The sequence below is a fragment of the Kwoniella newhampshirensis genome, chromosome 14, assembly GCF_039105145.1.
Source record: "Kwoniella newhampshirensis strain CBS 13917 chromosome 14, whole genome shotgun sequence".
NCBI classification, from domain to species: domain Eukaryota; kingdom Fungi; phylum Basidiomycota; class Tremellomycetes; order Tremellales; family Cryptococcaceae; genus Kwoniella; species Kwoniella newhampshirensis.
The window spans coordinates 314,294-340,368 of NC_089967.1; the positions used below are offsets into that span (position 1 = coordinate 314,294).

At 53.6% G+C, this 26,075-nt stretch overlaps 12 protein-coding genes across 12 annotated transcripts; 6 read left to right on the forward strand and 6 right to left on the reverse strand.

Moving 5' to 3' along the window:
* Positions 1–462: 462 nt before the first annotated feature.
* IAR55_006474 (uncharacterized protein) lies at positions 463–1,178 on the reverse strand (the record flags this gene model as incomplete). The annotated part of the gene is made up of 5 exons (XM_066949557.1): positions 463–491; positions 546–700; positions 774–893; positions 963–1,046; positions 1,120–1,178. 5 exons carry the CDS (start codon positions 1,176–1,178, stop codon positions 463–465), a joined length of 447 nt encoding a protein of 148 aa, XP_066799851.1.
* A 487-nt stretch (positions 1,179–1,665) lies between these two features.
* IAR55_006475 (uncharacterized protein) lies at positions 1,666–3,058 on the forward strand (the record flags this gene model as incomplete). The annotated part of the gene is made up of 2 exons (XM_066949558.1): positions 1,666–1,727; positions 1,774–3,058. The coding sequence occupies 2 exons, from the start codon at positions 1,666–1,668 to the stop codon at positions 3,056–3,058; spliced, it is 1,347 nt and encodes a 448-aa protein (XP_066799852.1).
* A 329-nt stretch (positions 3,059–3,387) lies between these two features.
* Positions 3,388–4,917, forward strand: IAR55_006476 (uncharacterized protein; the record flags this gene model as incomplete). Its single annotated transcript, XM_066949559.1, has 6 exons — positions 3,388–3,435; positions 3,491–3,533; positions 3,608–3,692; positions 3,799–3,926; positions 3,997–4,100; positions 4,165–4,917. The coding sequence occupies 6 exons, from the start codon at positions 3,388–3,390 to the stop codon at positions 4,915–4,917; spliced, it is 1,161 nt and encodes a 386-aa protein (XP_066799853.1).
* A 217-nt stretch (positions 4,918–5,134) lies between these two features.
* On the reverse strand, positions 5,135–6,619 carry IAR55_006477 (uncharacterized protein; the record flags this gene model as incomplete). The annotated part of the gene is made up of 3 exons (XM_066949560.1): positions 5,135–5,151; positions 5,224–6,179; positions 6,228–6,619. The coding sequence occupies 3 exons, from the start codon at positions 6,617–6,619 to the stop codon at positions 5,135–5,137; spliced, it is 1,365 nt and encodes a 454-aa protein (XP_066799854.1).
* A 5,494-nt stretch (positions 6,620–12,113) lies between these two features.
* IAR55_006478 (uncharacterized protein) lies at positions 12,114–18,187 on the reverse strand (the record flags this gene model as incomplete). The annotated part of the gene is made up of 11 exons (XM_066949561.1): positions 12,114–12,227; positions 12,286–12,521; positions 12,572–12,659; positions 12,721–12,854; positions 12,905–13,009; positions 13,076–13,181; positions 13,233–13,525; positions 13,758–17,109; positions 17,155–17,211; positions 17,356–17,843; positions 17,989–18,187. 11 exons carry the CDS (start codon positions 18,185–18,187, stop codon positions 12,114–12,116), a joined length of 5,172 nt encoding a protein of 1,723 aa, XP_066799855.1.
* Positions 18,188–18,497: 310 nt separating this feature from the next.
* IAR55_006479 (uncharacterized protein) lies at positions 18,498–19,128 on the forward strand (the record flags this gene model as incomplete). Its single annotated transcript, XM_066949562.1, has 5 exons — positions 18,498–18,593; positions 18,667–18,689; positions 18,748–18,781; positions 18,888–19,028; positions 19,078–19,128. 5 exons carry the CDS (start codon positions 18,498–18,500, stop codon positions 19,126–19,128), a joined length of 345 nt encoding a protein of 114 aa, XP_066799856.1.
* Positions 19,129–19,310: 182 nt separating this feature from the next.
* IAR55_006480 (uncharacterized protein) lies at positions 19,311–20,636 on the reverse strand (the record flags this gene model as incomplete). The annotated part of the gene is made up of 7 exons (XM_066949563.1): positions 19,311–19,503; positions 19,582–19,619; positions 19,792–19,932; positions 19,980–20,149; positions 20,226–20,444; positions 20,548–20,581; positions 20,634–20,636. The coding sequence occupies 7 exons, from the start codon at positions 20,634–20,636 to the stop codon at positions 19,311–19,313; spliced, it is 798 nt and encodes a 265-aa protein (XP_066799857.1).
* A 178-nt stretch (positions 20,637–20,814) lies between these two features.
* On the forward strand, positions 20,815–21,793 carry IAR55_006481 (uncharacterized protein; the record flags this gene model as incomplete). Its single annotated transcript, XM_066949564.1, has 3 exons — positions 20,815–21,111; positions 21,167–21,271; positions 21,323–21,793. 3 exons carry the CDS (start codon positions 20,815–20,817, stop codon positions 21,791–21,793), a joined length of 873 nt encoding a protein of 290 aa, XP_066799858.1.
* Positions 21,794–21,820: 27 nt separating this feature from the next.
* IAR55_006482 (uncharacterized protein) lies at positions 21,821–22,877 on the forward strand (the record flags this gene model as incomplete). The annotated part of the gene is made up of 2 exons (XM_066949565.1): positions 21,821–22,515; positions 22,667–22,877. The coding sequence occupies 2 exons, from the start codon at positions 21,821–21,823 to the stop codon at positions 22,875–22,877; spliced, it is 906 nt and encodes a 301-aa protein (XP_066799859.1).
* A 183-nt stretch (positions 22,878–23,060) lies between these two features.
* Positions 23,061–23,683, forward strand: IAR55_006483 (40S ribosomal protein eS12; the record flags this gene model as incomplete). The annotated part of the gene is made up of 4 exons (XM_066949566.1): positions 23,061–23,289; positions 23,342–23,442; positions 23,499–23,601; positions 23,667–23,683. The coding sequence occupies 4 exons, from the start codon at positions 23,061–23,063 to the stop codon at positions 23,681–23,683; spliced, it is 450 nt and encodes a 149-aa protein (XP_066799860.1).
* A 335-nt stretch (positions 23,684–24,018) lies between these two features.
* IAR55_006484 (uncharacterized protein) lies at positions 24,019–24,552 on the reverse strand (the record flags this gene model as incomplete). Its single annotated transcript, XM_066949567.1, has 1 exon — positions 24,019–24,552. The coding sequence occupies one exon, from the start codon at positions 24,550–24,552 to the stop codon at positions 24,019–24,021; it is 534 nt and encodes a 177-aa protein (XP_066799861.1).
* Positions 24,553–24,872: 320 nt separating this feature from the next.
* On the reverse strand, positions 24,873–26,041 carry IAR55_006485 (uncharacterized protein; the record flags this gene model as incomplete). Its single annotated transcript, XM_066949568.1, has 5 exons — positions 24,873–25,130; positions 25,180–25,257; positions 25,333–25,447; positions 25,519–25,649; positions 25,766–26,041. 5 exons carry the CDS (start codon positions 26,039–26,041, stop codon positions 24,873–24,875), a joined length of 858 nt encoding a protein of 285 aa, XP_066799862.1.
* Between the last annotated feature and the right edge of the window lie 34 nt (positions 26,042–26,075).

Sequence of the window (26,075 nt, forward strand, 5' to 3'; positions counted from 1 at the left end):
TCAACAATGTCAAATGACTTGTCCAAAGAAACGACGCTCTATTCTTTTCTCATACCCGCCTTACCCGCCTTCCGTGTCTCTTTTCAGGCCCCTCGTTCATGGAGGGCAATTGTCGGATTTTGACATGTCTAACCACTTGTTCCTCATCAATGGGTCGATTTTTCGGAAACTCGCTTTAAACACCCGGACTTTGGATCTATGATCCGTCTGAAACCCCTAGCCGTCAAATGGTTTCATGAAGTGGTCACTCTCGTGTGGATCAAAAGGAGGAACGCAATGATCCAAACCACGATCAGCTGTCATCCTGATGAGACTTCGGTATCGACATCAGGACAGAAATTCTTCGTCAGAAGGAGTTCGTTGATTAGTCAAGGTCAAACGAGCCTAAGGTCACCACCACCTTCGACATGAAGAGCTTCCCGACCCGCCTGATGAGACGATACGTGATACAATGCATATGATCTAGTCTGAAGACGCACAACCTCTACACCCTGTTTCCGGACCATCAGTCACGCGCTTCGTCGGAGAATCGTCCGCTCACTCACCACAATGAGGGCATTCCACCACCGTCCCCTTTTTCAGTTGCGCCTTCGGCACACGACATATGCACGTCGATCCCTGAAAGTTCATATCTCTCGTCTGGATACATCGCACACAGCAGAGCTTCTCATAACCGTTCTTCTTCCATTTCGCTATCAGGCTGGGAACGGGGAGAATGTATCAGGGCTGTCGCTATCATTCCAGGTATAGAAAGGGGTTTCAGTCCGACTCACTTGGCATCTGCGTATCCCTGTTTCAACAGCCAGTCATACAACTCTCGACTTATCAGTTCTCGTTTGTAGTACAGATCGTAGACATATCTCGAACGGGCATGTGACAATCGCATTATTGGCCTGCACTACGATCAGCACGACTCGTTACGACATCCGGCTCGGCAGGTCCAGCAACATGATCGCACTCACCACACTGATTCCGTTCTTCGCTTTCCCTCATGTGACTCGTTCTCCGCATCTCTCATCTTCTTCTCATAGTCTTCGAGGATATCCCTGAGGCAGCGAGACCATGTCAGCGGTCGCGCAACCTGTTGTCTGCCGTAGTGCGAGGCGGACGCAAGCTCACTGGATATCCTCGAATCCCTCTGGAGGTGGCTTTGTACGTTGCGTTCTGATCTTGGGCATGCTGTGCGAGGTGTTCTGGAGGAATGGACGTGTGTTGAAAGACGTTTCAAGTTGTCATCAACAGCAAGCGAGCGAGTGATGCCAGTCGGGGACATGTTACATGAGATGGGATAAATTGGGATGATTAAATGATGGGATGATTTAAAATTCATCTCCCACGTGGCGAGCTCATATGTTTTTCTCGTTTTCGCCACCCCCAGCATCAAAGAGGAAGGTCGTCACAACTGTTTGTCCACCCGGTTCATTGTTCTCTTCACCTCCATCCAACCGTTCCGATCAGTCCTCTTATCTGCCCCTGCTCTCGTGTCTCAGCGGTGGTACATGATCCCACAGCGCCTATAGCTTCCTGTTCAGGTATAACCACAAAGAAAAAAATAGTCATATCAGCTTTAACGATTCACTCTCCGTGCTCGCTCAATGTGTTCTCTGTCATTCCTGCTATAACCCCATACAGCATCAATCGTCCGAACCGGCGGCATCAACCACCATGGGCAAATGGTCAGAGTCTCAGTATGACAGGGTGCTGGTCGGGAAACTCATGACGCTGTTGTGAGTGGTCTTGGCTCCTCCCGTCACGAGCTGACACCTGCACCAGCGAACATGCCATGGAGCGTATAGATCAGGAAGAGGGACCTTGCACCATATCCGACAAGCGATTCAGGACGTTCGTTAAAAAGCTCGACGCGGACGACCTCTCCACACGATCCACCTTCAGAAATCTCGTATCGGTCGTACATGGCAAATCGCCCGTAGGTCGCCTGGCTACTCGACCAACCTCGCAGCCGTCTTCAGATCGCATCTATCCACTGCCATCACAACCCATTCCGATCTATCATGGCGAGTCATGGTTTGAAAACGCAAACAGTCACGAGAGCCCTCGACACCATGATTCCCAATCACGAGCAGAAGCACCCCCACCCATGTTCTCATGGGACAGGTATTTCCGAGATCTAGACGAATCTCGCAACGGTCCCGCCAGTCAGCCAGTCGCAGATCAACGACCGGCCACTCTGTTGTCCCGTTCATCGTCTCCTCTTCCTCTCTTCTTCCCCCAGTTCCCCTCACCGCTCGCACAATCTCCGAGCAGTATGCGGGTCAACCGAGTGGATATGACCAGAACGCTGTCGAATGGCGACGATGTTGTGACCGAGCGCACGAGCAACAATGAAGAGCCCCTCACGATCTCGGCGTCGAGCAATGCGTGGCTTGACGAGTATCGACTTGGCCATCCTGAGCCATCCGTCCGGGCGATCGATCTGAGACGTCCCACTCTGCAGAGATTACGTCTGTCACGTCCGCCTCTCCCACTCACCAACTATGACTCGGATCAGACCGAGGTCCCAGACGAGTTTGATAATCTCCTCAACACCGCTTCCAGCTCCGCCAGCCGCATCGCTCGTCGACGTCGACGTGCAGCGGAGGATGAGGCTGAGGAGAGAGTGACAAGGCGAGCAAGAATCGACGCGCCCTCGACCGACATCCGTCTCGGGTGGGAAGGCCATGGTGACTCCTGGACGAACACGTATCGTACGGATCCGAGAGCGTCAAGGTGGTCGGATGCCGTGTCCCACCCGATGGAGTACAGGGATACTCGACGTGATGGAGTTGTCTTTGACACATATTCGCTTCCTGGACCCGTTCACGATCCCGCCATCACACCGCCCGGCGACGAGCAAAGCAGTGGCCATACATTCGACAGCCTGGCAGCCAGGCACAGGGAGACCGCTCCGCGATCGGTGACCGAGCCTTCGACTGTCGAACCGGTCTCTCGCAATGGTCGTACGTTTGGCATCGTCGAGCCCCTCTCTTTCTATCTGAATAACAATGATCGACCCTCATCGCCCCCGAACGCATCATCGGATGCATCTGATCGAACATGAGTCATCGGCGCCTCATCTGCAGTACCTCATCTCGACCCTCCCGTCGAATGCAAATCGCATTTGCTTCATTCCATACATTAGTTGTACATGTCTGCGTCTGTATCACTCATCGTTACCTGCATTCTGTATATCTGCCAGCCTCTTATTGTACATACATAATGATCATGTTCACCCAAGTACCCCATGCATACGGTGGACGTCGTGCCAGATACTTCCAGTGAAAGTTCGTCGCGGAAATGGCCTCCACACGAGATGTCCAAAAACAATGTTTTGGAATTTCTTTCAATCTTCCATCCGATCTTCTTCGTCTTTTCAGCCAGTTGCACCCAATGTCCATCAAGATTGATATACCCAAATCCGAGAAAGCTCGAGCAGACGTATGGGCGGTTGACTATGAGATGGGGTGTTGTGCACGCTGACCTATGATGATAGGGCAACGCGTCGTTCAAGAAAGGTAAATGGGTAGAAGCGATAGGTTAGTCTTCATAATGCTAGCACAGGTTGTTCGGCGATCCAGAGAAGACGGGACTAATGGATCATGTTCGGTAGGACATTATACCACGGCAGTGGTGTACAATCCGGACGACCCGATAGCGTATTCGAATAGAGCTCAGGCATACTTGAAGCTGGACAAGTGAGACGGCCGTTCTATGGGTCCACTTCTCTCTTACTCCCACAATCGCATCCTATTCTTCCTTGAACCCACTCCTTGCCCGAGCAATACCTGACCCTGCTCTCAGATTCCACGATGCGGAGCGTGATTGCTCGACCGCCTTGTCCCTACCAAGCGGAAAGGGCAGCATCAAAGCACTTTACAGGCGGGGTTTAGCTCGGAAAGGCTTAGAGAAGCTCGACGAGGCGATTCAAGGTGGGTCATTCCTTGCGCAAAGTGTCTAGGTTGACGGACAGCTGAGATGGGCGTCGCTGGGTCTGGATAGATCTGGAGGAGGTTTTGAAGGTTGAGAAAAACAATGATAGTGTGAAAGCCGAGTTGGACGAGTTGATCGAGATGAAGATGATGAAGATGAAGAAAGAGGCAAAGGTGAGTTGGACAAGCGGTTCGAGATCGAGTCGAGATGCGAATTGACGTTGATCCCCTTCGTTAGATGCCCAAAAGACCCATCACTCCGCCTAGCAGTACCTCGTCCCAACCGTCGTCATCATCGACATCTCGACCTATAAACCAAAGTCTACCGGAGACGAAGCAGCCGAATGGAGGTACGACGAGACTGGATCAGATGACTGCCAAAACCGAGTCCTTAGACATCGCTCCCGAGGCGTCCACTCTGGAAGTCACGACGGCCAAAAAAGATTCATCCTCCTTCGCCTCGTTGCGGAAGTCGAGAGACGTGAAGAAGAAAGCTTTTGTCGGAGGCTCGTCGACTAACGGCGATGGCGAGACATCGAACCCTTCGGCTCTACGAACGTCGATCTCTCCACCGCAAGCCGGTACCAGCGCGAGCACTGCCACGTCCACATTTGCACACCCTACCCTCCCCACCACCCTCGACACCTCGTCCACATCTCCAGGATCTGGTCTTCTCCTCTTACGACATCTCGACTCCTCATCACCATCTCACAACTTCTCCCTCCTGTCGCTCTACCCGCCGTCAAACGTTTCCAAAATACTGGACAATCTCCTCGAACCAGACACGTTGGGTCTCATCCTCGTCGCGTTGGAATATGGTGTATCAGATTCTACTTTGGAGGAAGAGAGGAAATCACGAGTGAGAGGAATCTTGTCTGGATTGAAGCGGACCAAGAGATGGAGTATGAACGTTGCCATGTTGAGTAAAGGTGAGAAACAAGCGGGAGAAAGAGCTTGGAGGGAGAGCGATGGACAAGGGTCTTGGAGTTGATACAGGCATTGATGCGATTTCGATATTCATCCCTTTCCGCGTATAATCAAGGTGCAAAAAACGAGGGTATATGAACATTTTTGTGACAGACCAGTCTGGGTACTTGCAATCGCAGCCTTTCCCTGCGACATTCAAATCCGCGAACACCATGCAACCGCGTCTCTTCACGTCCACTTTTCTAAAGCCATATCTATTGGACTCCGATCTCTTGTGCTTGCTACCCCTGGTGCATACCTGGCCAACCTTATCAGCATGACCCTAGATGATGAGTAAGGCACAAACCGAAACTTCGAAACCCGGACTCACCCTTCGATCCATCTGATCCTCCGTTCCCTGATCCATCACTCGAGACACTTGCACGATGCCCTGAGGGATCTCTCGAGTGAGTCTGCATCTGCTGGCCATATCCATAGGGCATGCTGTGGTGCGGTTGACCGTAGCCGTACTGGACACCAGGTCCCATCCTTGTGGACATGCTGGAAGGGTCGACTACGCCTTGACCTAGCATGTCGTGAGGTGGGGTTCGTCGACGGGGAGACGGCGCTCGATGCGATCGACCATATTCGTCGTGGCTCTGGCTGAGAGGGGTGGATGTTTGGGTTCGAGGAGGGTAACCGTTGCTCATGGGGTTCTGTCCACCGTAGCCTGGGGTCAGAACGCCGTAGGAAGACTCTCGAGAATGGGCAGGAAAGTTGCTCTGCATGGGGCTGTACATGTGTTGGCCGTGATCGGGAGCGACGGGGGAGTAGACACCGTGGTGAGGGTGAGGGCCACCGGCATAAGGCATACCGCCGGCGGGACCGTAGCGGTACGGTTGCTGGTGGACACCGGGGTAGGCAGAGTAGGTCGGGGTGTAAGGTTGCGAGAAAAAAGGTTGTTGGTGTACGGGAGGCATGGATCCGACACTGGAGTGACTGGAGGAGTGGCCGTTGACAGGAGAAGGGACGCGACTGGAGTTGGCCGATTGCGATTGGGCCATGCCAACGCCGGGGGGAGGGATGGGGTAGGACGCGTAGCCGTGAGGATCGTACATGTAAGGTGCGTAAGGACCTGGACCTTGGCTCGTAGGGGTTGCGTAAGGGGAAGGCATGTGACCGGCGCTGGCGGTGGAAGAGGGGGTACCTGCGGCTGAACCCTTTGACTTTCTTGGTTGTCTAGAGGACGAAGATTTCAGGCCCGCGGCTTCCATAGCAGCGTTGACAGCTGCACGAGCGGCGGAACCTGAACCTCGACGCAGGGTGGGGGAGAGGTGGGTACGGTAGCTGCGGAACGTCAGCGGGGCTTCCTAGAAGCGGGAGTGGAAGACTCACTGCTGCTGTAAGTTGTCCTGCCTGCTGGTCTTGGTCTCGCATCCTGGGAAAGGGCATTTGAAGGCCTTGACACCTGTGTGGATCCTATGATGTCTCTGCAGGTGACCTCCGGTGGTGAATCCACGGTTACAGAGGGGACAGACGTGAGGTTTTGTTCTTCCCTCTGCTGGACCTGTTGCGCCGTTCTTGCCCTTTGTCGGAGCTGGAGAATCTTGCAATGACGAGTCGTCGGTCTTGATGGAAGCGATGGAGGTGTCGTAAGAGTGGGAGTTGTTGGCGGAATCGGGGATGCCAGAGTTGGTCAGGTGCGATGGCGCGGAATTGAGGGGTGCTGCATGGTGGGGATAGGAAGGGATATGTGAGGGTTGGTGTGGAGATGTTTCCGTTGACATTTTGCTGTGAGTTGGATGGAGACGAGGGAGGGATGTGGAAAAAGGAAGAATGATGGGCATGGGATGGGGTGAATTTTCAGATTGTGTAAAATTGTATTAGACTTGAAACACTCACGATTGCTGCACTGACCCGGAAATCCTTCTCTTCTTTTCTGTCGGTCGACGGATGAATCAAGCAATGATCCACCTATTCTTCCTTTTCGTGCGGACGATTGCTCTGAAATGCACAGCCTGCTCCTTGAAACAGGCCTGTCGAGGGACGTGAGTGATTGATGCGTGGACAGAATCTGCAGTCTATTGTTTTAGGATGGATGAACCGTCACGAACCGGAAAGGACAGGAGGAAATTTTGGTGCGGAACGAGCCGAGAGACCGACAACATCGTGGTGGGAGCGGGGTGCGCAAGTAGAGGAGATGTGACGTGCAGAGGCAGTGTGTGAGCGTGTAGTTCCATATAAAGGTGTCGATGACCCCGGTAGGCAAAAGGTGTCCGAGAAATGTCGGACCGATGAGGTTGGTGATCGAAAGGGGTTTGGATATGACGGGAGGGGAGAAGAACACTGTCAGCTCCCATTTCTGCTACGATGCCGTGTACGAAAGGAGTATGGAGAGCAGAGAGACCACACAGACGAAATCCCCGAATCTCGAGCCCGTACGAAATCTCTCGCCGCGGTTTTGGAAGAGACAGACATCGCGTCATTCCATGAAGGTGGAAAGAGAAGCAGAGTCGATAGAGGAGATCTATCAAGAAGATTGCGTTGATAGAGGATATGTACCAACGGTGCAGGGAGGGAGATGATGAATGCAAGAGATTAAGGGATAGAGAGACGAGAGTCTGTGCAGATCAGGTTCAGGATACAAAGATCGTCCTTGGAAGGGTCGTACACAACCATGTCCTTGTAACCTCTTCCCTAGCATAGACCGTAAATCCGTCATAGATGGGGTCGTCGACGATGCATCACCCCCCTCCAGAACCAACATATCGTCCTTGCCAGTCATCTGACGCGTTTGCGTGGAATAACGCCGAAAGCGATTCACCGTCAAGCGAAACATCCAAGCGGAGTCGCACAACGCTCAAACAATCCGTTCCCTCACGACGAACCCTCTCAAACGCACAGCAAAGACGGTCATGCACTCACGCTATGCAGTGACCACAGCGTATGGAAGACGAACGACTCTGTTCGATAACAGGATTATATGTTGTTGCCTTTTTCGCTCCAATCCCGATGGGACCTCTCCTTTGCTCTGCCGAGTGCTTTTTCGTGTCGATCGGATGCACCAGGTGTTTATCGACCCACTCCCTACCCGTTGACCAGAGTATGAGCAGCTCTTCGCTTTGTACTCGGATGCGAGACGACGAGGTATGCGAAGCTGACAGATGATCTGGATTGATTTGTGATAGGTGATAAATTCCAGGTTGACGAATTGTAGAAAGGGTTTGGATGAGGGTTTGTGTCGAGATATCAAGGGCCCAAGAGTCATAAGGGTGATTGATGGGATTGTATAATCAACTTGTGTTTTTTCATTTCTCCATTCTTTTTTTCCTTTTTGGCCTGCTCAACCGCTGCTAAATGGGATGACTATCGGAGTGATGGGCGAACGATGGCATCAGGGGAGAGGAGCATTATTGATTTTACTATCCATGCATTCCTGGCAGGAGAACGACAAGGTCCTGGGTGGTCGCGCAAAGGGTCCGGTCCAATGAGATGAGTGTATTCCTTGTTGGGTGTCGCTGTCTCTGGTTGGGGAGCGGCCGGTTAGGGGTGTACGCGCTTTCATGGCACGCTGACGTAGACCATTTCCCTGTTCTCACCCCGAACCTGTGGGCTAGCAGCCAGAGGAATCGCGGGCAAGAGCGGTAAAGTAAGGGGGAGAAACAGAGTGAAATCCTCCGCGAAGACATCCTGAAAAAACATCCCCCCATCCTCTGACGTGATGCCTCTCCTCTCACAGCTCACCGGTCAAACAGGGCGCTGCGGAGAAATCCTCAGTATCAGTTAGAAAGAAGAAAACCTGAGAGGCCGACCACGTCTTATTCCATCACCGAGAGTAGTGAGTGTCTCGCACTGGGACAAAAGAGGTTGCATTCGGGTCAATTTGCACGGTGGGTGTCTGACCACGCTACGCTCCCGCGACACATGAATGCATGGGGGGCGGCTCGGACACAGTCGACTCATACGACTCGTAGAGGTCTCACAGACAGAACCCGCGATAAAACGTCGGGGGGGACGATCTCGCGTGGAGCGCTCCAAGTGTCTGACCAGAACAGAGACAACGACCAACGTGTACCGTACATGGCAAACACGCTAGACACTGTCCGAAGACCGGAAAATCACTTCGGACAACGGGAATCGGTGTGCAACGCCTCGGTGACTTCGGAGAATTGCAACTGAAAGAAACGGGACGTGCACCTGCAAGGGCCAGCGGGGGTCAGGGCGAGCAGTGGAAACACCGAGTCAAATATAGCATTGCAACATTTATCAGGAGCGGCAGAGAAGGGTACACCCAAGAGGGAAAGAAGGTACCGTAGACTCGGGCCATACGCCAGCCTGAGGCGTCGCCCAGATAGCAATAGAACATGGCGTTGGGGCAGTGGTTGCAGTGGAAGTGATTAGACGTGGTGTAGAATAGCGTAGTGTAGAGAGGAGGGTGATGATTAATGACGTGGGGCAGCAAGCGTGGTGATGAAGACATATGGTGTAGGGAATATGTTGGTACAGAAGAGCGCAGATCATTACGGAAGAGTGCTCGTTGAGAAGAAGTTGTCGTAGAGAGAAGAGTCGTCGTGGAGATAAGGGTGATGGCGGAGAAGGAGTGGTGATGAATACGAGAATGGTCCGGAATAACAGAGCCGAACAGTACTCGTAGAGTGAAAGAGTAGAGCGGAACAGTAGAGTGAGAGAGAGATGACAAATGCTCGCTCCGCTCGTAGAACAGAATACTCGCTCGTGCTCCTCAACCTCGTGCGGGCGAACGCCAATCCCTTACCACCCACCCGTCCCTAATCAGGGGTAGGTGTCACCGTCCGATCCTGTAGATCTGTCCTAGCCATAGCGAGAGCCATCATGATGCATATATGTCACAAAGACCTGGGAATACAATTCTCTTATACGAACCCAATATCATTCAGGTGATTGAATAAACCCTCGAGACTAGCGAGGAGATCGTCGATTTGCTGTCGGTCCAGACGAGCGGTACCGGTCTCGTAGATGATTGTAATTGATCTCGGTGACGCGGAGGATGACCGAGTCAATGTGAGTTCTGCGTGGAGTCAGCTTCCTGAATTGTCGACAGAGAGGAGGAGAGAGAGAGACCAGACTCGCTCGGTTTCGCTTTTCACTGACGATTGAGTTGAACTGTACACCGTTCCGATATCGGCTATACACATCCAAAGAAGGGAAGCGGAGATGGATCATATGCTCACCTGTAGACGATAGGGTCAGCGGCGGTCCCTGGGGAGGGGGACTGCTGTCCGATGAGTGGACAGAACGGGGTAACTCGTTCGTGTATGGGGTCGGAAGGAAGATTCGCCCGAGAGTGGTAATCGATTGATTCTTTCTCCTCGTTCTGCTCCGCCGCGAACAGAGCGGCTTCGAGCATCTCTTCCCAAAGTCTTGAGAGGGTGCTGACAATCGTGGGTTAGTAACAGGTAAACGACATTCCAATCATTGACACGACCAAGCAGGACTCCAAGTAGATGCTGGAGAAGCGACTGGGTGTTTATACAGGAGCACCGTGTCGCGGTGCAATAAGGTCAAAGAAGCATGAGAAGCGTTGATGCCCGTCCTTTCTATTTGATTCTTTCTACCTGCTACTGGCGTTGGTCCACGGGTCAAGGAGGAAGATCCATCTGTCCTATCGGATTAAGCTGGGGTCGCACCTAGCAGCATCCGCTGGCCATTTGCAAGATTCAAAAGGCAAGATTCAAAATGCAAGATTCAAAAGTTTGCCACTATGCCCGGTGGGTAGGCAGCTTAGGGGGAGGGAGATCCTCCCTTTCTGGGGAGCTACACGGGAGGTTTCACTTCCTAGCTTCTGGTTCTTACGATCAAGCGTCTGACATCCGCTTCGCACGTCAGAGATTAGGGGGTTAGGCGGTTGAGGGCGGAGAGGGGATCATTCCTTTTTTGGGGGTTCGGTTTGGGGTTCGCACGATGACATGTCTGCCACCTGTGCAGGCGATATTTCTTGGTTCCTCAAAGTAAGTCACCGCTTCGTCCCAAATTTGTCTCGCAAATGGTGACTGCTGAGCCAGCTTCTGATGTGCATGTACGAGTACAGTGAGATTCCTCCTTGGGCCGTCTGTTTGTGGCTTGTCAGTTATAGTGGCGAATGATGGACACCACCGTCCCGTCTTGCGACGGCTCCAGCTTGTGACGATTCTGTCTGTGATTAGTATCACCACGGCTTCTAACTCACAGCATTTTCACCACGATGACTCTCGCTTCGGCTCTCAGTCACCACAGTTGAAGCACCCGTACTGTCTCACCATCTTCTCTCACCGCAAGCCGCTTGTCGACCCTCTTTTTTTTCTGTGGCAACAACTTTCTTACATGTATCATCGATTCTCTGTCGTGCTGTCAAGACTGAACGAGAGTTTTTCTGGCGGGACTTTGCGGACGGACCTCTCGCCTAATCAGTCATTGGCGTAGCCATCCATCCCATTGCTATAGCTATAGTATATTCTCCTGCTACAATTGAGACTAGCTGATATTGACGACACCGTTAACTACTGCAATTCATCGCTGCGTAACTCATCTGTGCTCACTTGTACCGGGGACTACAGTATCATTGCAAAATCTGACCACGACCACGAATCTCTTCGCAGAAGCCTTCGCCGCTTGACTTTCTGATCACCATGACCGGCATCCTAGGTCAAGCCCATCTCATCAATCACATGTGTGATGGCATGAAACCTGAAAGCCATGCGTTCATCATAGGCGACGTCGTATCGTCAACTTTCTTGATGCGCTAACTCATCATAGTACCATACCGGTTCAACTGTTTCATGCACATTTTGGCTTGGAGAGTTGCTGACCCCGACGCGTCAGCTAAATACAGTACTCATATCGTACAGTAGTGATCGAATCATGCTTGTATGTGCAATTTCTGGTGGGTCAAACGATCTGCGTCTGAAGTCAAGACATCCATCAGAATGTTCGCCTCCTTTTAGATACAGTCTGGCCTAAATTGCCGGCTTCAGACCTAGGCCTATGATCTGAGAGAAGGTAAGTGGCGAAGACTTTTGCGAGGGGACTTGACCCTTTCCTTTACCGCTCTCAACACGAATCCTGACGACGACTATTCTCACTACGAGCCCTCACCGCGACAAGTCCGTTTCAAGTTCGACGAAACTCTTTCCACACGATTAGATACCAGTAGGCCAACGCCCTTCGCTGGATAGGAGAGAGCTTTAGCCTATGCCTCCGAGCGATGCCACCTTCATGGTCATGCAGTCTCACAATGCATCGTATATAAGTCGTTTGATATGCTATTTAATCCTCTTCCATGCTTGACTCGGACACGCCAGAGGTAAACTCTTTCAATCGCCTCACCAACATGCTATAATATGCGTCTGACTTCGTCGCAAGCCGCCGCAGTTCGAGGTTCTGCAAAGTCAACTCAGATCAACAATATGATACGCACACTACTGCACATCCCACTCACCACTTCCATGTCGTCTAGTCTAACCAGCGTCCCTTTCAGAGCCGCTGAAACTTTCTCCAGTATTTTAAGCGTACCTGCGCCGGACCGTGATGCCACCAGCTGAGCTTGAGACGAGGAAAAGGAATTTAAAGACAGAGATAGGTTCGTCGGACGAATAGGTTCAAGTCCACGACGTGATTCGTTGTGGTAGAATAACAAATGGCGCCAGACGAGCAGCAGCAGGGACTCGATCATGTCTGCGGTGGCAAGATTAACGAAAACCAGTAACTTCGCAGAAATTACGTACTGAACAAAACTTGAGTCCTGATAACGAAAGCACTTTTGATGGCATCTTCCGACAATGATTCGTCACCGATCAAGCTGTCACGCAATTTCTGGGTGTTCGTTAGCTCGGGCCGAAAGCGCCTCGTACCACCCTCCTCCCGATCGACTTACTTGGATCTCCTCCGCCTCAAGATCGTCATCTTGTATTCTATCGAGGATCACGTCGTAATTGTCTGACACGTCTTGAACTGTCTCTACCAAATCAGACAGGAGGTTCACAGCCGTCTGCATCGACGGAGCGGAAGCTGTATGAGCTGTCAGCTGAGTAGTGGCTTTGTACTGGGTGGAGACTCACCTATGTACGCCAACCCGCCGTGGCGTTGCGCACCGGTGACGAAGACGGGGATCCCTGAATCGGCCTTGAGACCAGCCGTGGAAGCGCAAAGGTACGCGAGGATCACTTGAATGAGGGATGACACTTGTGTTTCGACTGTTTGTCAACGCAAGCTCCTTTCGAATTGCTCACCTTTGGAAACATCCTCAACCCCCTCAATCCAGCTATCTCTGTCGAAAAATCGCGCAGCCAGGGATAGAATCGCTGAATGGAACGCTCCGAAACCCGAGGGCGAGTGCTGGTCAAGATGATGTCAGGACAGAAGCACCCGCGTACAACGTGAACTCACCAGATCACTGGCTGGAACTTTGTGAACAACCATGCACAGGATAGACACGACAAGGCGACACTCCTCCACTCCGATGTTCGTCACGCCCGAATCTCCGAGAACGCCCATGATCGCGTCTCGATGCGCGTTCAAGAAGCTAAGAGCCTGCATCGTCAGCCCTACCCACCTCAACCCACGTACATGTCCTGCGCCCGACCTCGAAGACTTGTGCAAACTTGACAACGTTCTCGTCAAGAGCTGCAAAGAGCAGACCAGTATTCGATGTTGTCGAGTGGAGATTGCGGCACCTTCATCTATAAAATCAGCCAGATCCACTTCTCCGCCGATTTACCCATCAGATCCTCGCCGAGCTGGACGCGAATGAATCCGCACGTCGCATATATCTCGTACACCCCGGCATCGAGGAGATCCTCGGCACCTTTTCGAGTGGCAGCCAGTGCCAAGAGGAAAGCAACTTTCGCCTCAAAAACCCAATAAGCATGAAGATTTTCTAATGGTCAGCCTTGTCCTATCGAGATAACTTACCTGGCTCGGGTGACAAGCACTCTTGCATTGCCAATTCTCGTTCTTTGATGCTTCGTACGAACAAAGGTAGGTACCCATTCGCGGTGAGAGGAGAAAGAATGTGGCGGTCGCGATCCTGGTGACATAAAGATACAATACCAGCGAGCAGAGCAAAGCATTGTGTCTTCCAGACCTCACGGTCGTCCATCGCGTCGCGGCAGAGGATTGGCATAAGACGTTCTTTCTTTGCAGCGAGGACATTGAGAGTGGACCGAAGCAGGCTTGCGGTGGGCGCGGCGGGGTCATTGGACATCACAGATCGGTCGTCGGAGATCGCGTTGGCGGAAGCGCCGATCAGTTGATTATACTGACCGATCGAGGCGTACAGATTCCCTCGGGCAGTCTCCGTCGAGCCAGGTCGGACCGTCGCGTCGATGATCTTGGCAAGAGTCAAGGCGAGTCTGTCGATAGGCAGATTCACACCCTCCAACTCCGCCAGAGCGTTCACAAGGGTTGTTATCGTCACAAGTATCGAGTCGCAAATGAGATCCAATATTCCCGGAGGTACGTCCACTTCGAGCCGTGTCAACAGCGCCTCGAGCAGATCGAAGAGGAGGACTTCCTGCTGTTCCTCCGCAACGTTACGGAATAACATGACCAAAGCGACTTTGAGCAGTGCATTCCACGACGTCAAAAAGTTGCCCTTGGCGATGGAGATGTCGGTCTCTCTGTTGGTCGAGGCAAGTCGTTCCATGATGTACTCTGCCTCGGCGGCGGACCCACCTTGTTGACCGTCACCTCGCCGCCACGCTTTCAGACCCGCAGCGACTGCATCAAGATCGAACCAATTCGCGTCGAGTCGTTTGTACTGGTCAAAGTCGAAACCGTTGTGAAATTCCAAGCTGCGGGTCTCCGAGGGAGGCGATTCGATCAACTGCACATCGACCGACGATAAGAGATCAATAATCAAAGGAGGACGTTCATCATGCTCTAGTTCATCCTCTGCTTCGGCTAGACCACGGAACAGCGTACTAGTGACGTGATCAGCAGACGCTCCGTGTCCCTCGTAGGTAAATATTTCCAGAGCAGCCGAAGACACGATCCAACGTTGAAAATCGAGGAATGCGACGAGGTCCTCCGGGATCGTTGGTATCTCGCTGTCGCGCGGCAACGACGCAAGCTGCCGTGCCGAGTATCCATACACCGACATCGCATATGACAGGGTCGAGCGGCCCGTGAGGGGATGGGAGAAAAGCTGGTAGACGAGTTGAGCGCTTTTCGCAGCATACGTCGGGTGGATCGAGACCAGCGTATCACCCGAAGCACCGTTCAGCTCAGTCCCTTCGCAGAGCTGGCGGAGAACGACGTGAAAGCACGATTCCCCCTCGTGTAGCACAACGTCTCGATGCTGGAAGTCATAGCCAAGGAGGACGTGTGCCAAATTCGGGCTTGTGACGTCTGCCGACGTGCCCTCCACAAGCAGGTCGAGGATAAGCGACGATATATCCTCCTCCGCTGTGTCACCCAGACGTCGACAGAACCCCTGAGCGATGCGGATGGAGTCGTCCGAGGCGTCTATGATGCCGGCAAGTCGATTTACAGACGATGTGTATTCCCCACGGAACACATCGCTTCGGCTGAACACCTGAGACCGCGCAAGAGCGGAGATGATCTTGAGGCTGACAAACGCCATTGCGGGGTTATCTTCGCCTACCAGCAGCGCTATCACGTTGATGTTGCTCAGATGCGCCAGAAGATGATTGTCTATACTCTGCAGACCATAAGGTCTTTTAAAAGGGTGATTAGGATTTCGAGTGGGATCTTCCAGTATCAGAAGGAGGACCTCGGCAAAGACGAGTTGAATGTCGAGCACGCGGTGGTAAATTCGAAGTATTCGGAGAAGAACGGTCGTGACGATCGCAGGTCGAGGGGACGAGGTCGAAGCTGCATTGTCCAAAACCGAAGCGAGGACCGCAAACACATTGGAGTCGCTCAGTATCCGGAGCAAGACAATGAACCCGGGCTCTTCTGCCAGCTCGCTCGCAACATGACCGCTGTTGGCCTCCAGCCCATCCATGCTGAAGCCCAGCAGAGCCTTTTCCAAAAACGCCGTCACCGTGTCGATTAACTCCCATCGCTCGCTGTCTCGTGCGTACCGTCGGACCATGAGCGACATGAGGAGGCTGTCCAAGATGTAGTACGTCCCCCGGCGAAGGGCGTTGATCAGTCGAGGAGGTGTGCGCGACATCGACAGCAACGACGTGAGGAAGGCGACATATGCTCTGCTGGATGAATACGAACTCGTGTCTTGCTCCAGGTATTCCATCTTTGCCAACCAGCCAACGGGCGGCGGTATTCGTGAGCTATCCAAGTGCCGTGTGTCAAGAGCAGGATCCCGGAAAGTGATGCGTTCGTAATAGTCGACGGCTCGGCTCACCACGTCATCATCAATGGGATCGCCTGTCCGTTGACAGAAGGCTGTGATAGCGTTTAGAATCGTGGCTTTCAGGTCGAGAGGAAGATTTTCGCAATTCAGAAATTCGAACAAAATCTGGACAGGATGGGGCTTGGCCTGCAGCAGCGCACCGCGGGCCGCCGGAGACCACCGCACCACCGTAGTCAACAGACTCGTCCAGCCCTTACACAGCGTCACCTCCTCGTGAGGCATGGGATCGAGCGAGGGGCTACGGCTCGTCTTGATGGGCTCGTAGATATGAGGCATGATGTCAATGTAATGTTGATAAAACTTGAACAGTGCGTTCCACGACAGTCGAGTGTCCTTCATCTTCTCATACGACTTGGCAGCGCACACCGGACCGGCAGAGATCGCCGTAAGCATGTCCCAGAACGCCGGTGCGGGAAACACTCCACGCGTGTCGAGGACCGTTCCGAGAAAGGTCGTGTTGTCCCATAGCTGTCCCGCGCTGTCGGCAGGCAGTGATTTGTACACCACCGCCACCAACGCGACGAAGGCTTGGTAGTTGGCGGTGGTCTGGGATCGACGACTGGCGGCGTCTTCCTCTCTGTTCTTCAAATTCCGCAGGAATTGTTTACGGCCAGCGAGCAGATCGATGAGGTCCTGAATCTGGCGGAAGAGGAATCCGTCGTTGCTCGCGTCCGATCCCACCGCGATCTTCACCAGCGCGTCGAGATTGACGTCGACCTGTTCCTCCAATCCTCTCTCTCTTCGAATGTCGAATACTAGCGAGTGGAGGAACTGGAAGGATTCGACGGCTTCGAAAATGAAATGCTCCATCTGATGCGCATCAATGCCGCTCTGCACGACGCTCGAGTCGTGTCGGAAGCATGAGAGGTAGAACAGGCACCAGGCAAGTTTCACCGTCTCGCGTAATCGTGGATCCATCCATTGCTCCTGCAGCTGCGTTTATAAGGATTATCCATCGGCTGACGCACTCACAATCAAACTCGAGGCAATCTTGAGAAACTTGATATCATGGCACCAATCTTCCGCGACCTGATGGATGAGCGAGGATCACACAAGGCCGCACTCACGTCATAACGAGGATCAGAAGCGTCCATCGCGTCGAGCGGCTTCCATGCTGCGAAAAGCGAACTATCTGTCAGAAACTCCCGCGCACGATCACACTCACGCAATCACCACGGCGACCAGCCCATCCGTTCGATCACACTTTCTCAACCACTTGATGATCCTGATCACCTGTCCTCGGCCCAGATGCCCCCCTTCCGCGATGAGAGCAAGCACACTGGTCATCTTGTTCTGCTCCGCACGAAGGGCTTCAACCCGAAAGCGTAAAAGGTCATATGATCCACCCGCAGGTCCCGACCGAAGCAGCTCGTCGACCTTGCCCTGTATTGTATCCAATTGAACGATGATCTGATCCACCATCGACCCTTCTCCCTTCTCCTCCCCCAACGAACTCCTCGTACTCAGCAGTTCCTCGACCCAGTCCTTCAAGCTTTCGAAAGGGCCTCCAACTTCGGCATCGGCAGTCAGCGTGATCCTCAGCAGCTCACGCAGAAAGTCGAGAAGGTCGTTGGTCCATTTATACAGGACATACACGGCGATTTCGAGAGGAGATTGTGCGGGGTACTGAAATCGCTGTTCTTCTGCTTGCAGGGCGACCACTGCGGAGAGAAGTTGCGATAGGGACAGGGCATTGGATATCGTGTTTGTCGTGGAGAGGAGATCCCCGGTGACATGTACAGACGTGCCGGAAGGGAGAATCAAGGGGTCTGTCATCAGCGCCAATCCACCTCGGACCGTACTCACTTTTCTCGATATAGCGCTTATCAACGTCGTTCGGCTGTGGGAGCTGGGCGAGGTTCAGCAGCCACGGTCGCGCTTCGTCCAACTTGGCAAAGAGCTTCCTCAACGTTGATGTCGTGGGCTGGGTCACTATACGTCCGAGCAGATGTTGAAGGTCGTTGAAGAGCGAAGCATCCCAGTCGACCAGGTGAGGTACTGACATCCCGAGCAGTCGTGGTTGGGCTGTTTCTACTCTAGGGTCGAGAGCTGATGGAACGCTGCTGGACATGGATGGAGGAGGAAATGCAATCGAGTGAGAGAGTAGTGGTTGGTGGTCGAAAGAACATGCACAACCTCTCAAGTCACGTGATATGGGATTGTATAAATTGATCCCGCATCACTGCTCCGTTGCACGCGTAAACAAATCACTCTTCTCAATCATCTCGATCATCTGTTCCCCCTCATCCTTGCATTCCACACATCCACATCTCTTCTTTCAAGTCTTCCACCCCACAATCTACCATCACTCGACCATGTCATCCAAGACCACCGGTGGAAAGGGCGGGAAAGCAAAGACCTCATCAGAAGCAAAGGTCTTGACCACCAGGTCCTCCAAAGCCGGTCTCCAGGTGAGGTTCCACCTTCCATTCCATCGTTCACCCATGCATGACGCGTTTCTGACCTCAATTCTCTCTCCGATAGTTTCCTGTCGGTCGTATCCATCGGTGAGCCAACCTTTACGGATGTCTATGGGTGGATGCTGACACATTCTGGACCTTACAGATTCTTGCGAAACAAGAACGCCAACAATGTCCGGGTCGGTGCCAAAGCGGCCGTATATGTCGCTGCCATCATGGAATACCTGACAGCTGAGGTTCTCGAGCTTGCCGGTGTGTGATGCCAGATTGTACATGGCTAACTAGATAGGTAACGCCGCCAAGGATCTCCGAGTAAAGCGAATCACCCCTCGACACCTTCAGCTCGCCATTCGAGGTGACGAGGAACTGGATCTGCTGATCCGAGCCACCATCGCTGGTGGTGGTGTCTTACCCCACATCCACAAAGTGGGTCCCACTCGTTTCCTTGCGAGGCCAGCCGCTGACACACCTGTAGTCTCTCGTCGCGAAAGGTGCTGTCAAGAAGGTAAAGGCTCCGGTCGTTTGATCGATGTTCTGTTTGGGTCTATTATACTTTACTCGGCGCATCGCCGTCTTTATAGTTCGATTTACCGCTCCTTGGTGTGGGGTCACATGTACGGCTTCCCTTCCTGTCGTCGTTTCTTATTCCCCGTTTGAAGAATCTCAGAAAGATCTATGCAACATGCTGTGTGTGTGATTCATGCGCGACTACACTGACCCAGCTGCCCTATATAACGTGACCGCCTTGTCGTCTCCGGCGATCGCGAATTGCTTGCCGGCAGCAAACGTGTCTGCACCCGCTGGCTGCCAGTCGAGACCCCAAATCTCCGCTGTGCCAGTGGAAGTAGACACGCATGATCGCTGTCCGACGTCCCAAAGTTTGACCATGCTGTCGGCGCCACTACGAGGCGAGAATCAGCCAACGCATACGCATAAGCCACCGCATAAGCCACCGCATAACTCATGGGACATCGCTCACCCGCTTCCCAATAACTTGCCATCCGGTGACGCAGCGACCTTCAACACCCAGCTTTGGTGACCCTGCATCATCGCGACCGCCCCTTCCCCCTTTCCCCCGGCGCCAGAGGTGGAACCTGCACGAACGTCGTAAAGTACGATGAGGTGATCGTCCGATCCAGAGTACAGCCACTGTACGGGTCAGAAAACGTTGCCTTGACTTTGGACTCACCTGTGAATCAGGAGACCACGAAATGGTTCGGACGGCTTTGTTGTGAGAGGTGTATGTGGCGACCACCGCCTGCGTCTCGGTGTCGATCACAACAACGTGGCCTTGCTCGCTAGCCAGGGCCAGTGAACGGCCGTCGGGAGACTACCCGCTTGTTAGCAGACACCCGCATATTCTCATGGTCAACGCACAAATTTCAGATCCATGCCGAATCTCCCCTTGCCGGCGTCAACAACCCTCCCTTCACCTCCTAGCACCCCTCGACTGCTCGCTTGAGAGTCGCCGTCGAAATGCGCTTCGTCGCTGTCTGCGATCGATCGAATGGCGACTTTCGACGAACGACCCGACCATGCCCAACAAGCTGATTGGGGATGTATAGCGCAAGAGAAAGCCGGCAGTTCTGACCGATATCAGCGGCATTGTGACGTCGCACTCACCATGCTCGCCCACGGCGGCCTTCTCTCGTCCCGTCTCGACTTTTGCCAATTGTGACCCCTCCTCCACATCCAAGAGGACGACAGTGCCGTCCAGGCTCGCAGCTAAAGCCTTCTTCCCGTCGCCACTGGTAGACAGCGAGCTGATAGCGAGCGGGTGGGAAGCGACATCATGTATAGGATTCGACAACTCGTTGGCATCCCAAACCCTCAGGTGACCATCTGCCGATCCCGACACGAGCTTGTTCGACTGCGTCCAGGAGAGAGCCCAAACCGAGTGGGGAAGAACTGAAGGGGTCAGCGATGGACACTGAGACGAACTCACTCGGGGTGGACTCTTGCTGCAGATAGGATAGAGACTGTGACGTGAGTCAGCATCAACGCTCTGCTTCAGGTCGAGTGGACAAGTACCATTGTTCCGTCGAGTCCTGGTGATGAGATAGATGAGGGAAGAGGAAAGTTACAGATGAAGATGTCGCTTTGTACAAAGGGGGAAGCGATGACATCACGACATCAGACCGCTGCGATAGAAGGACACTTCCTCTTACACATCTTCTCTTTCATGAACAATACCGGTATACAAGCCCACTCGATGATTCCCAGCCCATTCATCGTCACGCTGGTCATCCGCTCGCTCCTGATCCTCCCATTCCCCCATACTTACTTTCAACCTGACGAGTTCTATCAAGCGTTCGAGCCGGCTCATCGCCATGTCTTCGGGTTTGGCTTCCTCACGTGGGAGTGGAGGGACCTGCCTACCGCAGGCGACGACACATGGTGGCACCGCACGATCATAGGAGGCAGGATGCGGGGATGGATCTGGCCGGGGATCTTTGTCGCGGTGTACAAATTGCTTCAATCGCTCTGCCTCGATCATACTGACTTGATCGTGAGTTCCCCAGACGACGTTCGTCAGACGGGTGCAATCGCTGATCCACCTACAGGTCATGGCACCGAGATGCGTCGGCGTGCTTGTTGCGTCGCTGACCGATCTCTACACCTATCGGCTGTCGGCCAAGGTACTAGGCTCTGGTGGTTCCGCTGCCGCTGTGAGCCACCTGCAGCTTCTATCGGGTTTCGTACTGACACCCCCCCCCCAGCTCTTCCTATCTCTGACCTCCCTCTTCAACGCTCATCTGCTGCCTCGAGCATTGTCCACGTCGCCAGAGACTCTGCTCACGACCATGGCTCTGTACTACTTCCCGCTGCCTGTCCCTTCGTCCACATCAACCTCAGTCAACGTTCCCGCTGCGGCGATGAAGCACACCACAATTTCTTCGACCACTGACACTATCGTGGACAAGCTGAATTACGTAGTCATGGACAGGAACCCTCCCTTTGTAGTCGAACCCAAACAGTACGTCATAAACCCACGACGTACGCTGACGAATCGTAGACACAAGGACAATTTCGCCTTATCAGTATGCCTCGCAATGACCGCTCTCTGCATTCGTCCGACAACGTTGAGCTTATGGGCCTTCTTGGGGGCTGACCTCGTGTGGCGGATGTGGAGAACGAAAGGTCTCCTCGGCACCCTCGGCATCATGACCACAGCAGCCGTGGCGAGGTAAGCCAGATATCGATTCCCGTGCTGACCCATGTGCAGCATCTGCACGCTCTCAGCATCAACAGCGCTGGACTACTGTATGACAGGCCGACTCTACTTCCCTATCGTGACCTTCATCCACCAGAACCTACTACGCAATCTCTCGTCGTTTTACGGCTCGACCAACCACCTCTTTCATCTTACCCAGTCTCTTCCCATCATGCTTTTCCCCCTCTGGTGGTGGTGGGCTCAGGGCTTCATCGCTTCTCTGTTTCCGACGGGCTTGCTGCCAAAATATCTGGCCACAATGGACCGGCCCGATGGCCTCCGCCTCCTCGCCCGCGCGATCACATTCTCGATATTCACTCTCTCGCTTTCACCCCACTCAGAATGGAGATTCCTACACCCCTTCCTCCCCCCGCTTCTCCTCTTCGCCATACCTTGTTTTCAAGCATCGTACCTGCCGACAATCTTCGCCGTTTACAATTTCAAGCGTTGCATGGTACAGTTCACTCGGATCCCTCCTCGCCAGTTCTACCTCGCCCTGCTCGCTCCCATAATCCCCTATCTCTATCTGAGCATCCTGCATGGAAGGGCTCAAGTCCAAGTCATGGATATCCTTCGTCGAGGAGAGCTCGGCAATGTCGAGTCGCTTGTCTCGTTGACACCATGTCACTCCACGCCATGGACGAGCGCGATGCATAAGGACGTTGGCGGCTGGTTCTTGACGTGTGAACCCCCGATAGGGTGAGTGCAGCCTTCACGGGAGCCTCGCTGACCGCCACAGTCCCGAACCAGAAGCACACCATACCCAGCAAGAGTGGTTCTACTCCACGCCCGTGTCGTATCTTCGCCATGTCTTCCCGTACCCCCCGTCGCTTCTTCACGATATCCCCAGCGTGACTGTCGGTCCAGCCCTTCCATCGCATGTCATCCTGTTCGGAGAGGTCCTGGAAAGACAAGAGATAATCGAGGGGAGACCGGTCTCTTTCCAGGAAGAGTTGCATAGGATCGGGTATACAGAAGCATGGCATGGTTGGAACGGGTTTGATCTGCTGCAAGACGAGGCAGAAAGAAGGGGAGGTGTACGAGTGTGGCGGTTGAGGTAGTAGTAGCCACATGGAATGAATTACACCTTGTAGCATAACGCCGATAAATCCCGATGCCTCCTCACTCTCCAGGTAGTTTGAATTTCTCGTTTTTGAGCATGATTCAATCGTTTACAACATCTTTCAACCTCTCATACTCACTCTCTTTTTACCTAAAAGCAAACAGTGGAAGAAGACTCAACAATGTCTGACGCTGGATCTGAAACCGCTTCCAACCCCCCCGTCGACGTCGAGGCCACCGAGGTCGAGGTCGCCGACAAGTCCGGTCCCTTGTCTGTCGAGGACGCTCTTCAGCAGGTCATCAAGACCGCTCTCGTCCACGACGGTCTTGCTAGGGGTCTCAGGGAGGCCGCCAAGGCTCTCGACAAGAGGGAGGCACATCTCTGTGTCCTCGTCGAGACCGTGACTGAGGGTGGGTCGTATAGTCGCGAGATGTGAGAGTTCTGCTGACGTCAAGTTCCCAGCCGAGTACCTCAAGCTCATCGAGGCTCTTTGCGCCGAGCACAGCATTCAGCTCATCAAGGTCTCCGACGCTAAGGTCCTTGGTCAATGGGCTGGTCTTGCCGTGGGTCCTTTCTCGTGTAGCACTTGACTCGCGCTGACGCATTTTCAATCACACAGAAGATCGACCGTGAGGGTAAACCTCGAAAGGTCGTTGGATGCTCTTGTGTCGTCATCACCAACTACGGCCAGGACAGTCCTGCCCTCCAGGTCCTTTTGGAGTGTGAGTGTAGTTTGAGTGGAAGTCTGACTGGGAGTCTTTGTTTTCTGACTGCTGTTTCCATCCAGACTTTAAGACCCGATAAGCGTCCACTTCAACTGCTGCGTGAGTGTCTGTCTACCTCCAACTTGTCTCCCCCTCCCCCTCCCCCCACTGATGAATATAGGACTCCCTCTTCGCATTTATGTGTGTCGACATTCCTTTGGAATCGAACCTACCCTCTTCGGAGGGCCAATCCTTTGTCTGATCTGTCGTCTCGGTACACATCTGCAGAAGTCTTTCGATGGACCGCGCTGACCTCCGTTCAGTCTCGGATCACTTCGTTGCGTAGAGAGATCTCAGTAGTTAGGATGTATGCTTGTCAAATGCAAGGTGTCCAGTCGGGCCAGCAGCCGCTGCATTGTTTTGCTATAACCCCCCTTACCATATCCCTATGAGACGTCCTAATGTCCAAGCTATACTGATTAAGCCCGCCGGGAGGATACCAACGTAGACAATCAGATCCTGCCACAACCTCCGCCCCAGTCTTCGCTTCTGCAGCTGTCGTTCCTTCCTTGCGAGCAGAATATCGGTTGACGGGTCGTTGAGACTGTCATTCCGGGAATGACCTCGGCGGGGAACCGGTGCCGGGTTCGCATCAGGATCAGGCAGCGCTTGGCGAGATGGGAAGATGATCGATAGAGGAGATCGAACGTGGAATGTCACGATGAAAAACAGAGCTGCAATAAGCTCGAGTTTCGTGTGCATACACTCACAAGGCAAAAACCATCCCACGGCGAGCGTGGCCAAGACCCCAAGCAGCTCGATCTTCTCAGCTACCCAGCCTCCTAAACACGCGAGAGCGACCACGATCGCCCAGAGCCCCAAGCCCACCCACTTGCCAGCTTTCTGCCTCTCGCCACGTTCCACTCCAATCGTTTTGAGAATCGTATCCCGACCTCGCAGGATCCACATATTGCTTGAGCCCAGGGTGACGCAGCACATCAAGACCCGAGCGAGATTGACCCACCCATCGTCGGCGGGCAAGCGCGCAAAGACGCCAGACGGTGTCGTCGGACTTGGCGTTGGCAGTGCATCCGGGTCAAGTGGCGGGAGCAGGTAGTATGGCACCAGTGCGAGGGGAAGGCATAGTGTGAGTATGAGAGCGGAAGCGATCAGACATGGCATCGGAAAAGAGGCCCGCTTTGCTCGTGCGAGTGACGCGTGTATGGGCAGAGTGTTGAGATGGGGAGTGAAAAAGATCGTGAGGGTAGCTGGGCGTGAGTTACTGGTGATCAACAAAGGAACTCACCTAGACCGGCACCGGCACTGCTTCCTCCCGCGAGGCCAGATCGTCTTTTCACGAGATGTCCCAGGACTTCCGTGGCCATCTCATTTTCGTCCCCAATAGGCATCGGTAGCTCCGCAGCTTTCTTGATCTCGACCGTTCGTCCGATGACGAGGAACGCGACCACCGGCAGTAGAAGCGCAATGACGATGGGCGATCGACGCAACGAGCGCGTCATGCGAGAGGGCAAGAGGGATGGGAGTAGCTACGTTTGTGAGACCGGGCCGTTACATGTCACCGCTTGCGGCACTTACCGGTATCGACGTGAGCAAGGTCCAGAGAACCCTCGATGACAGCAGGGCGCTGTTTGGAGCGTACGCTTGGATGATCGGCTGGAGCAGGGGATGGAGGGCTGGGATAGATCAATTCAAGCTCGACAGCCAACACTTACTCTCCAACCAGCTGACCAGCATCCCGACGACACCCACGACGACAGCAGCCCTGCCCCCCCACAGACCATATTTGCCATACTTGCCCGTGACCGCTGCAAATACATCTTCGAACGATGATACTTTGAGGTACCTGAAGCATCAACATAGACCGCTCGCAACGAGACTCACCATGCGAGATACACAATGACGATGTGTGCGCACGAGGAGAGCAAAGCCAAGACGCAGAGCACAGGAACGAAGAAGACGACCCCGGCAGGGAGGAAGTTGTAAGGTAGTAGAGCGAGCAGCGGAAGTAGGGGCAACGGATGAGCGAGGACCATTGGAGGTATCAACTGCACCCGTCAGCATGCGTCCCGTCTCGCCTTTGACTCACCTCGAGCAGAGTCCGCTCCTGCTTCTCCTCATTCTCCTTCCATCTTGTCCGCCGTCTGCCACCTCGACTTTGTACCAACGGCTGATCGAGGCCAGCTTCTTCTTCGTCATCCATGATCATATCCTCCTCATCCAGCTCTTCGTCATCATCCAGCACCTCGAGGACAGAGTCAGAGCGGATTGATCGAGATCCCGAGCTCTGCGAACTGGCGTGACTCGGCGGGTCTTCGATCTCCAGCGAGGGATGGGGTGAGCTATTCGAGTCGTCGGTGGGTTGGGGGTAGGTGAGGTTCGGTTCGATCACTGACGGCGGTGGGGTGGCCCTTCTGGGGTGGCTGCTGGTCGACGCCATGGATGATGAATGGTTGAACACGCAGATGAGACAA